Source organism: Neophocaena asiaeorientalis, unplaced genomic scaffold (genome assembly GCF_003031525.2).
Source record: "Neophocaena asiaeorientalis asiaeorientalis breed wild unplaced genomic scaffold, Neophocaena_asiaeorientalis_V1.1 scaffold271, whole genome shotgun sequence".
NCBI lineage: Eukaryota > Metazoa > Chordata > Mammalia > Artiodactyla > Phocoenidae > Neophocaena > Neophocaena asiaeorientalis.
The window spans coordinates 1,636,780-1,648,685 of record NW_020175318.1 but is presented as its reverse complement, the minus strand read 5'-3'; the positions used below and the strand labels follow the sequence as shown (position 1 = coordinate 1,648,685).

General features: G+C 42.7%; 1 protein-coding gene across 1 annotated transcript; it reads left to right on the top strand.

Moving 5' to 3' along the window:
- The first annotated feature begins 1,582 nt into the window (after positions 1–1,582).
- On the top strand, positions 1,583–6,357 carry KBTBD7 (kelch repeat and BTB domain containing 7). The gene has a single exon (XM_024765474.1). It carries the CDS (start codon positions 1,983–1,985, stop codon positions 4,026–4,028), a length of 2,046 nt encoding a protein of 681 aa, XP_024621242.1. The 5' UTR covers positions 1,583–1,982; the 3' UTR covers positions 4,029–6,357.
- Positions 6,358–11,906: the final 5,549 nt, after the last annotated feature.

Genomic DNA, 11,906 nt, shown 5'->3' with positions numbered 1-11,906 from the left:
ACAATACAAGGTACGTTTGTTCAAATATTTAAATTTTGGGACTTCCCTGGTGGTCCAGTGGTTAAGAATCTGCCTTCCAATGCAGGGGACATGGGTTCGATCCCTGGTTGGGGAAATAAGATCCCACATGCTGCAGGGCAACTAAGTCTGCACACTGCAACTACTGAGCCCATGCATTCTGGAGCCCGAGTGCCACAACTAGAGAGAAAAGCCTGTGTGCTGCAACAAAAGATCCCGTGTGCCACATCTCAGACCTGATGCAGCCAAAAATAAATAAATATTTGAAACAAAAAAACAAATATTTTAATTTAAAACTCTCATTAAAATGCCTTAATAAAGACAATTCCAGAATCTTCAACGGATTTGTGGAAATAAATGAAAGTAGTAGTGTGAGTAATATTCCTATTAAGAAGTTATGAAAATAAGCTTGCTTCCCAGAAGATGGTGTTGATTTGGTGAGATGCCACCCTGTCTATGAATATGCCTGATTTGCATATTTAAGGCCATCTATAAATGCTGTTCTCTAAGACCTCATCTTTGTCTAAGACATCCTAATGAACCTACATATTGTTTAGTAATGAAAATACTGTAATACACTTCAGGACTTCCCTGATGGTGCAGTGGTTAAGAAAACGCCTGCGAATGCAGGGGACGCAGGTTTGAGCCCTGATCTGGGAAGATCCCACATGCCACGGAGCAACTAAGCCCGTGCGCCAGAACTACTGAGCCTGTGCTCTAGAGCCCGTGTGCCACAACTACTGAAGCCCACGTGCAGCAACAAAGACCCAACACAGCCAATAAATACATAAATTTATTTATTTATTTAAAAAAAGAATCAACCTGCCAATTCAGGGGACACCGGTTTGAGCCCTGGTCCAGGAAGATCCTACATGCCACAGGAGCAACTAAGCCTGTGCGCCACAACTACTGAGCCTGTGCTCTACAGCCTGTGAGCCACAACTACTGAGCCTGCGTGCCTAGAGCCCGTGCTCTGCAACAGGAGCCACCACAACGAGAAGCCCACGCGCTATAACGAAGAGTAGCCCCTGCTCGCGGCAACTAGAGAAAGCCTAGGTGCAGCAGTGAAGACCCAATGCAGCCAAAAATAAATAAATAATATTGTAATACACTTCAGAACCTTTGAAAAGAAGCAACATTAAACACTGGAAGTTTTCTTTGCAGAAATTGTTCATGGTTTCAACTAAGTGGGTGCCTCATTTTTCATAAATTCTAAAAGATAAACCAACACTTATTGAATCTTTACATTTTAGCCACAGTGTAAGCACTTAATTATTGTTCTAATCAACAAATATTTATTGAAGTGCTCTAGGTCCTTCGCAGTTTATCTCATTTCATCCTCACACAGTCCTATGAAATACTATTATCCCCATTTTGCAAAGAGGGAAAAGTTCTCAGAGAAAAGTTACACAACTAATGAATACTAAAATGGGGCTTCTACTGTGGAGTTCAAACCCACAGCTCTAAACCGTCAAATCCAGGAGAATAAACGCTTCACAATTCTGTTCGTCAAAACAGTCATCCCCCAGAAGCCTCGCGATATTACTCGAACTACTACTCCCAAAGTGCAAAGCGGTTTCTGTGAAGCCGCCTAAGCGGCAGAGTCCGAAGGGCCTCGGCGTTCCTCGAGGCGCGGAAGGCAACCTGGGAGCCGTAGTTCTCCCGGACGCCTACCGGTATTGCCAGCGCGGCGGTGGCGGATCGCTCGGTTCCAGCCAGTAGGTACTGTGAGGGCGAGCTGAAGCGGAGAAAGGGCGCGGAACTGGAAACGGGTGAGTCAGGCACTGTCTGCGCGTTAAACAGAGGCGGCACCGCGGCGTAGGGTTGAGTTAAGTTAGCGCGGCCCCCGCGCAGTCTCTTTAGGGACACCGCGGTCTTAGCGTCAGCGAGCAGAGGGTGAGGAGGCGCCAGAGCCCGGTCCTTACACCCGTACTCGTCCTCAGCTCTCCGCCGGCGTCTCCACCATGCAGTCCCGGGAAGAAGCTCCGCGCTCTCGCCGCCTCGCTAGTCCCCGCGGCGGAAGGCGGCCCAAGAGGCTTTCCAAGCCCTCGGTTTCGGCTTTTTTCACGGGCCCAGAGGAGCTGAAGGACACGGCCCATTCCGCAGCCCTGCTGGCCCAGCTCAAGTCCTTCTACGACGCGCGGCTGCTCTGTGATGTGACCATCGAGGTGGTCACGCCTGGCAGCGGGCCTGGCACGGGCCGCCTTTTTTCCTGCAACCGTAACGTGCTGGCTGCCGCGTGTCCTTACTTCAAGAGCATGTTCACCGGCGGCATGTACGAGAGTCACCAGACGAACGTGACCATGCACGATGTGGATGCCGAGTCCTTCGAGGTGCTGGTCGATTACTGCTACACGGGTCGTGTGTCATTAAGTGAGGCCAACGTGCAGCGCCTGTACGCCGCCTCCGACATGCTGCAGCTCGAGTATGTGCGTGAAGCCTGTGCCTCCTTCCTAGCCCGCCGCCTTGACCTGGCCAACTGCACGGCCATCCTCAAGTTCGCCGATGCCTTCGACCATCACAAACTGCGATCACAGGCCCAGTCGTTTATAGCCCACAACTTCAAGCAGCTCAGCCGCATGGGTTCGATTCGGGAGGAGTCTCTGGCAGATCTGACCCTGGCCCAACTGCTGGCCGTCCTGCGCCTGGACAGTCTAGACGTCGAGAGTGAGCGGACAGTGTGCCACGTGGCGGTGCAGTGGTTGGAGGCGGCTCCCAAGGAGCGGGGTCCCAGCGCTGCAGAAGTCTTCAAGTGTGTCCGCTGGACACACTTCACCGATGAAGATCAGGATTACCTGGAAGGGCTGCTGACCAAGCCCATTGTGAGGAAATACTGTCTGGACCTTATCGAAGGAGCCCTGCAGATGCGGTATGGTGACATGTTGTACAAGTCTCTGGTGCCAAAGCCAGAGAGCAGCAGTGGCTGCAGCTCTCTTGTGTCCATGGCAGAAAATCCACCCCAGAGGCTGGGTATGTGTGCCAAGGAGATGGTGATCTTCTTTGGACATCCCAGAGATCCCTTTCTGTGCTATGACCCATACTCAGGGGACATTTATACAATGCCATCACCTTTGACCAGCTTGGCTCACACTAAGACTGTCACCTCCTCAGCTGTCTGTGTGTCTCCAGACCATGACATCTATCTGGCCGCCCAGCCCAGGAAAGACCTCTGGGTGTATAAACCAGCCCAGAATAGCTGGCAGCAACTTGCTGACCGCCTGCTCTGCCGTGAGGGCATGGATGTGGCGTACCTCAATGGCTACATTTACATTTTGGGTGGGCGAGACCCTATTACTGGAGTTAAATTAAAGGAAGTGGAATGCTACAGTGTTCAGAGGAACCAGTGGGCCTTAGTGGCTCCTGTACCGCATTCCTTCTATTCCTTTGAACTAATAGTGGTTCAGAACTATCTTTATGCTGTGAACAGTAAGCGCATGCTCTGCTATGATCCTAGCCATAATATGTGGCTGAACTGTGCTTCTCTTAAACGCAGTGACTTTCAGGAAGCCTGTGTCTTCAATGATGAGATCTATTGTATCTGTGACATCCCAGTCATGAAGGTGTACAACCCAGCCAGGGGAGAATGGAGGCGCATTAGTAATATTCCCCTGGACTCTGAGACCCACAACTATCAGATCGTTAATCATGGCCAAAAGTTGCTCCTCATCACTTCTACAACCCCACAATGGAAAAAAAACCGGGTGACTGTGTATGAATATGATACTAGGGAAGACCAGTGGATTAATATAGGTACCATGTTAGGTCTTTTGCAGTTTGACTCTGGGTTTATTTGCCTCTGTGCTCGTGTTTATCCCTCCTGCCTTGAACCTGGTCAGAGTTTCATCACTGAGGAAGATGATGCACGGAGTGAGTCCAGTACTGAATGGGACTTAGATGGATTCAGTGAACTGGACTCTGAGTCAGGAAGTTCAAGCTCTTTTTCTGATGATGAAGTCTGGGTACAGGTAGCACCGCAGCGAAATGCCCAGGATCAGCAGGGTTCTTTGTAAATATTTTGAAATACTAAGATGTTTCTACTGCTATGGAATATATCTTAAAAAGATGTCCTTTTCATTTCCGGAAAAAAAAAAAAAAATTGATGAGGGCTGCACATTTGGCTTAGAAAGGGTAATGTGTGAATTGCTAATGTCATGTTACAAAGTTTAAACCGTCCGTGAAATCAACTATATAATGATATACTGTGCAGAAAGTCGAGATTAAAGTATGCAAAACAATGAACCATATAATTGATTAGAATGCTTGGTGGTTTTCATCTTTGTTCAAGTATTTGTTGCACCAGTGAATCGTTTTGATTAGTTACACTGTTTATATTTTGATTATCTAATTTAGTCTTGTTAGTTTTTAAATTCTATTTAGTGTTGTGAGGAAATTAGCTTTTTAATTTTTATATAGAAAATTGGACTAGAAATTGTTGGTAGGGTTTTGAAGGTTTATATCTTCCTTCAGAATAATGAAAGTAGTAGATTTCCCAAATTTTCAAATAGTCAGTTTTTAGGATTCTAAGTTAATAGTTTGTTAAAATTTGGTTTGGTGTTCTTCTCTTCTGCAAAGAAAAAAAATTGGACATATATATTAAGGTTATTAAAGAGTGATTTCATTTTGATAATTTGCAGAATGGTCCTAAGCACTCACAGAAAGTAAAATAAAATCAGGATTCCACTGTTTTAAAAGAAATTTCATTTTTATTTTTGGAATATAAAATGTGTATTTGCTAAATATGACCATTTTTCTATCTTAAAAAAGACCCATTCTGGTAGCATCACCAACTATTTAGACCCTTCTAAACCAAAAGCAATAGGTAAGTTGCCATATTTTTTCATCTATATCTGATACATGCTTCGTTGAATCAGGGGAACAATCGTTTTTTTCACTGGACATGTGATTGGGTAATGTACATTTTTATCCGTTGGTCATGCCTTGTCTTAAAACGTTTATATGCTCTCCTACAATATTTTGGCTGTATAGTTTTGCTGTTTGTCTTAGAGGATTCTTTAGCAGAAAGTGACTTTTGTGAGTCGATACTGGTTTTGAAAATATGTATAAGCTAAAAAGTGTTTTATTGAGATCAGTAGTAGTTATTGTGTCTGTCAGCTCTAAAATTCAGTGCCAGAAGAGAACTTTAAAACTCTAAGCTGTATATAGAATTGTTTTCTGTAGCGTTGAAATTTTCTGTCAGTTTTGTAAGTCACTGTAAATGATTATCAGCTTGAAGGTATTTTTGTATTAAAAGTTGACAGTTAAAGAACATAAGTGGATGACAGCGTTTGGGGCCAATAGTGAAAGTATGTTTCCTCTAAAATACTTCCCTAAGCAGTGGTGTACATGGTTATTTTATTAGGTTATTTGTATCTGTCCTATATTTCTCTGTGAACCATGCTCCAGTCTGTTTTTTGTTTGTTTTGTATCATAATAAGAGAAGGTCTAGAAATAGAGGCTAAATCGCACAAAATTGACATTGTTAAATACGAGAACATACAGGTGCTTACTTTTGAGGGTCTGTTAATACATATGGTTGTCACAATACATATACACGATAAATGGTGTATATATACAGATGCTTATGTTCTATAAATTTTTCTATACCCACTTAGTTTATCTTCTTGAATCTTTGTTCAGTAACATGCTAATTCCTCTTCTATGTTTATTCTCTAGGGACCAAATGCTAACATTTTTTTCACACTGGCAGAGTACTGAGGTGTGTGTTCTGGGATAGAGAACAGAATTTTGAATAAGAAAAGGGAGGGAGAGAGAAAAGGGTTTAAAAAAGCCAAACACACAAATAATGTTTTCTTAGCCATTTTGATTGGCCACCTGAAGAGTCCACAGGACATTTCTGTTCAGCATTATTTAGTGAAATAAGATTCTCACCCTAGCAGCATGTGTTCCTTCAAAACAGCAAACATGCTTTAGTTTTGTTTGTCCCATATCAGGGGTGTCAACAAGCACTGCTCTTAACATGGAAAGCTGTATCTTAATAGTATTTTTCGACTGACTTTTCTTCACCAATAACTTCTTGTTGATAGCTTTTTGTTTTGTAAGGTCAAAATAGGACAGTGCTGGTCTCAACCACATTATCCATCTACAGAATTAGGGTATGCAACCAGCTGATAAGAGACCGATTCTCTAATGTGTCATTCTCAACCTCTGAGTTAGGTATAAGCTAATTAGTAGGAAAATACTGGTTTACAAAGAGCTTTTCTTAGAAAGGATTTTGGTTTCATGATATGTTTGTGAATTAGGGAGTAGATGTTAATTAACCTTTATTTTATAGATAAGTGATTTGTACATGGTTAGTTACAAATAAAACTGGCACTAGAACCCCAGGCCTTCTGACCTCTTAATTTAGTTTCTGCTAAATGTACAAAACCCTTGCTTACATAGTGAGTGACACAAGTAGCAGTGTTGAAATCCCTTCATCACAGGAAAGCGCCTTTGTCTCAGTTTTACAATTAATTGACACAGATTTTAGCAAATGCTCAATATAATGTCATTTGCAGGATTACTATTTATGAGACTTCGAACGATCCTATTTTTTGTCTCTGTCTGCCTGAAGTCTGAAAAGCTCAGAGAACCCAAATTATTTCAAATAATTTAAATATTCAAACGATCAGCATTGGTATTTTCAAAAGTATAAAATATAAGACTAATTTAGCAAATAACTTAATTTGGGTTTAGGATTAAATTTAATGTCCTTCTATCTCCTCTCGTTGAGCAGTGTTGTTTTGTTTTGTTTGTTTTTTCTGTTTTGTACCTGGATCTTATTGAGAATCTGATGAAAGCTTTTGACCCATTCCCCAGAAAAATGTACATGTTTACGTTTTCATAATTTCAAAGATGTTATGACACTTCTGCAGCTCATCCACACACCCAGGGTAAGAACACTGTGAGAGTCCCAAGAACACTTCAACAAAAAGGAATTAGCATTTTGCACAAGATATATTGCTCAAATGTTTGTAAGGGGGGAAGGGCATTATTAAAATAGAGCTAAAGCAATCATATACATTTACCATCTGAAAGGGATGTGAATATTAATGGGTACCTCAGAACAAAGGCAGAGTTGACACTTGTGAATTTCAAATTTCCTCATGATGATTAACATAAGGACAGTGAAGTAAATGTAAACGATTTAAAGTAATGGGTCAGGGCTTTCCTGGTGACGCAGTGGTTAAGAATCCGCCTGCCAATGAGACATGGATTCGATCCCTGGTCCTGGAAGGTCCCACATGCCGCAGAGCAACTAAGCCCGTGCGCCACAACTACTGAGCCTGCGCTCTAGAGCCCGCGAGCCACAACTACTGAGCCCACGTGCCACAACTACCGAAGCCCGCGCACCTAGAGCCCGTGCTCCGCAACAAGAGAAGCCACTGCAAGAGAAGCCCGCACACCGCAAGGAAGAGTAGCCCCTGCTTGCCACAACTAGAGAAAGCCTGCGACCAGGAACAAAGACCCAACGCAGCCAAAAATAAATTTTTTTAAAGTGTATAAAATGTTACTTTAAAAAAAAATAATGGGTCAGATGAGCTAGTGTATATGAAAGCTTTGAAACTTGAGGTGTTATACATACATGTGATATGAATATTGTCTAGGAAGGCTGTGTATATATTAGGATTTAAAGTATATTATAGGTTCCAGGTGTTTCAAACTGTGGCCATCACAGATGTTCATTAGATATCTAAATTGCAAGATATCTAAATTGCAAGAGTTCTTTATCTCATAATGAGCAGGTGAACAGGTGCTTGGAAAAGGGCATCTACCCATAAGGAATCTATTTAAAATACAATTTAAAAATATAAATTTGCTACTCACTGCTCATTAAACTAGAAACCAGTGTTTTGCCTGATGTCATTTTCACCAATTTGTGCTAAAATGAGGAAAAAATATAAAACATAATGAATGAGTTGTAAACTAAAATTATTTAATTGAATTTGTTTTAATATTCATGAATTGGAAATATAAAAACTTTGCAGTTCTGTGTCAGTCCCTTAAACTTGAAAGTTTACTTGTCTATTTTTTTTTTAATTTATTTTTGGCTGCGTTGGGTCTTCATTGCTGTGCGCGGGCTTTCTCTAGTTGCTGTGAGCAGGGGCTACTCTTCATTGCGGTGCACGGGCTTCTCACTGCGGTGGCTTCTCTTGTTGTGGAGCACGGGTTCTAGGCATGTGGGCTTCAGTAGTTGTGGCACGAGGGCTCAGTAGTTGTGGATCACGGGCTCTAGAGCTCAGGCTCAGTCAGTAGTTGTGGCGCACGGACTTAGTTGCCCTGCGGCTATGTGGGATCTTCCCGGACCAGGGCTCGAACTCGTGTCCCCTGCATTGGCAGGCGAATTCCTAACCACTGCACCACCAGGGAAGCCCTTGAAAGTTTACTTGTCTTTGAAATCCTAAAATCTGTTGCTTGCTTCTTAGCTGTTTTACTTTTCTCTGTCCTCTCCTCTGATCTCTCCCTTACCTGCTTAAAAATTTCAACATCTTTTCATCATAACTTTAAAAGAATATTATAGCAAATATGATAGAGCAAGAAAGTATAGGAAGCAAAATTGTTTATAGAAAATATGGCTAACTAGCAATCCTAAGAGAATTAATTGATAGGGTATTTTTAGAACCATAGAGATTGTTAAATATATACAAACCAATTTTTTTTGACAGAACAAAGCAAAACAAGATAGTGCTCATAGAAGCTGCCAAGTCTTCAAGTACGAGATAGGCAATACGTTTTATGCCCTCTTGTTGACTCTGGGCCATTTTGTCACCCAGATCCGTTCCATCAGCTGCTGTTCTTCACTTATTTAAGCCTGTGGACTCAACACCATCCAAGACACAGGGTGTAGGGAACAGTATTGTTGCATACCATTCCCCTCCATATCTGAGGCATATTTTCTCAGAAACCATGCTACTCTGTGGGCAGTCACCTCTCCATGACAGAGTCAACCTTTTACATTCTCCTCCAAAGCAATTTTAGCTGCTTGTAAGTACCATGTCTTAATCAGGAATATAGCAGCGGCGCGGGGGCAAACTATCCCTTAATTCTGGGGAAACTAGCAAATAGCAATGGCTGTCACTTCAAGGCACAACCCGATCCAGTCTTAATATCCTTATGGCTTTCTTTGTGCAGAGAAGATACCACGGGGCAATGTTTTCCTCTCACTTCATACATTAGTTAGGATCTAGGTGTGGTGGTATGTACAGAGAGACCCTATAGTTGTTTTAATAAGATAGAAGTTTCTCATATAAAAGTCTAGTCTGTTATGTAGACCCTGATCTAGGAAGTCACCTGAGACCCACGCTTTTCTGTTTTCCCATTCTGCTACCCTTAGGGTATTGTCCTGGTTCACGTGGGCCAAGCTGGTTCACCCTCATGTATATATTCCAGCCATGAGGAATGGAGAAAGGGAAAGGGGGTGGGGGCATGACCCCTGTGAGCGAAGTTGTTCACATCACTTCTGGTCACATGACATTGGCCAGATCTTGACCTTATGTCCACACCTATATGTGTGCTTGAGAAAGGCAGTCTTTATTCTGGGTCAACATGTATCTTATTAGAATGCAAGGGTTCCTTCTTGTAGAATGCTGAGGAAGGGTATTGTTGTATGAATAGCAATCTCTACCATCTGTCAGGCTAGATTTTATCACATGGCAGCCAAAAGGATGGCCAGGACTCCCCAGACCCACATCCTACCAGCTGAGAAACCCCAAAAGGCAATATTTTCTGCTATCTCTTGTAGATAATTCCTGGGGGACCTAGGACTCTGAATAACCAAATTGAGTCACTTGTAATAGATGAAGTTGGGAACGCGGAAATGTTGAGGAAGATAGACAAGTAAGGAAATTACCTCAATGAGGATTATAATTCCTACTGTGGCAGACTCTTCAAAGACAGTACAGTTCCAAAGGTGGGAATGTTCAGGTTACAGAGTGTATTTTGTTTTGACCTGATCCTAGGATGTGAGGGGAAACTTGGGATGAGAACAAGCTGGCAAAGCTCTTAAGCATCACATCTTGAAGTCACTGTATGTCATGCCCAAGGAGTTGACTTTTTTTTGCATACAGTGTAAATTCGTTGAGAATTTTTAAGTAGGGGCTTGACGTGATTGAATGTTTTGTTGAGACTCCTCTCCGTGCAAAACGGAGGGGGCAAGACCAGTTAAAGGAAGGCAGATGTAGTCCAGACTACTGCAGCCCTCAATGGGGGCAGTTGTTGTGGGCTTGATGAAGAAGGGACAGTTATAAGAGGGGTTAAAGAGATTGAGCTGGACCTATTACTGTATGTTTAGAGATGAGGGAGCTGGGGAAGGAAGTATGAAAGGAGTATGAGAAAGGAAGGACGACAGGCTATTTCCTAAGTTTTCTGCTTCCATATCGTGTGAGAGTACAAGCCGAACTTCTATACCAAAGAGACCCTAAAATATAAGACAGAAACTGGTTTCTCTCCATTCAGTCCAGAAGTGAGCTGTTAAGTGTTGGCAGGGTGATTCTGGCCCAATGAGGTTCTTCATGAGCCCAGCTTCCCTCACTGTTTTCCGCCAGCTCCTAATGAGTTGTCTTCATCCTCATGAACAAAGCACACTCACCAGGATTATATCTGTGTTGCAGCCTGCAGGGTTGGGGAAAGAGAGGAAATGGAGAGCAAAAAATTCCTTTTTTAAGGACTTTTACACTACTTTTGCCATTTTTCCGCTGGGGAGAATTTAATCGTATCACCTCATCCAGCTGCATGTTTCGGAAATATTGTCATTAGATGCGTAGTATGTGTCCAGCTAAAACTCAGGGTTTCTCTTACTAAACAGATTAATAAATGAATAGATTTTAATATAGATGTGCCCAGGCTTCCTGTATTCAAATGTAGACAATTCACAACAACATGCGAACTTTATCACTCTGATGGTCATTTCAGATCTCCCTAATCCTCCTTCTATAATAAATTCACAGCCAAAAGTTAAATTCCATATAATGCTGAATAATGATTTTTCACAAACAAATGCATCCCTGAGTGCCTTTAACACACACACACACACACACACACACACACAAACACTTGTCATATCCTTGCCATTAAATTCTGTCTCAGTCCAAGTATTCCTAGAAATGACAGAAATTACGCCTCCAGAGTCAGGGTCCTCTCCCTAAGTGCCCAAGCTCTTTTCCAATCCTCTCTCCTCTGGGAACTCACCAGTGTAGCCCTCTTACTCATCTCCCACTCCAACGACTCTCCCACTATTATTAAAAAAGAGGAAAAACAATGAGTTTGAGAATACAGGAGTCAGATCAGATTTGGAGACACCAGTGGATGCATGTGGTATCCCATGGCCAACCTCTGACCCCAGCTGCAACTAGGATGGACACCCTCAGGCCATGGTAATAGGCTACTTTACTTCGTTTTTCTGCCTCAGGGCTTCCTCTGAAGGATCCTGCAACCACAGGACAGGAGTTTGAGGGGACGTTAATGCCCCCAGGGTAGTCCTCATGTGGCGGAGGCTGGGAATTGGTAGATACATGCCTCAGAATCCCGACTTTAAGAAAGGGCCAATTCTGAAATGCATTCTGTGTAGATCATCAGAAGGTCCCCTGCTGAACTGAACCCCAGTCTCCCACAGCAGTGATCAACTCAGTAATACACCTTCCCTGTGTCACTTTCAGGGTATGGTCAACCATGTCACACCACAGAAATTTGATTTGGCAGTTAGAAGGTCATTGGTGGTATTTTGCAAAGAAGTTTCAATCTGAATCTTTGCCATTGGTGGTGTTTTGCAAAGAAGTTTCAATCTGAATCTTTGCCATTGGTGGTGTTTTGCAAAGAAGTTTCAATCTGAATCTTTGCTTGGAAGCAGAAGCCTGCCAAGAATGGATTAGAATGAGTGAGATGAAATTTAG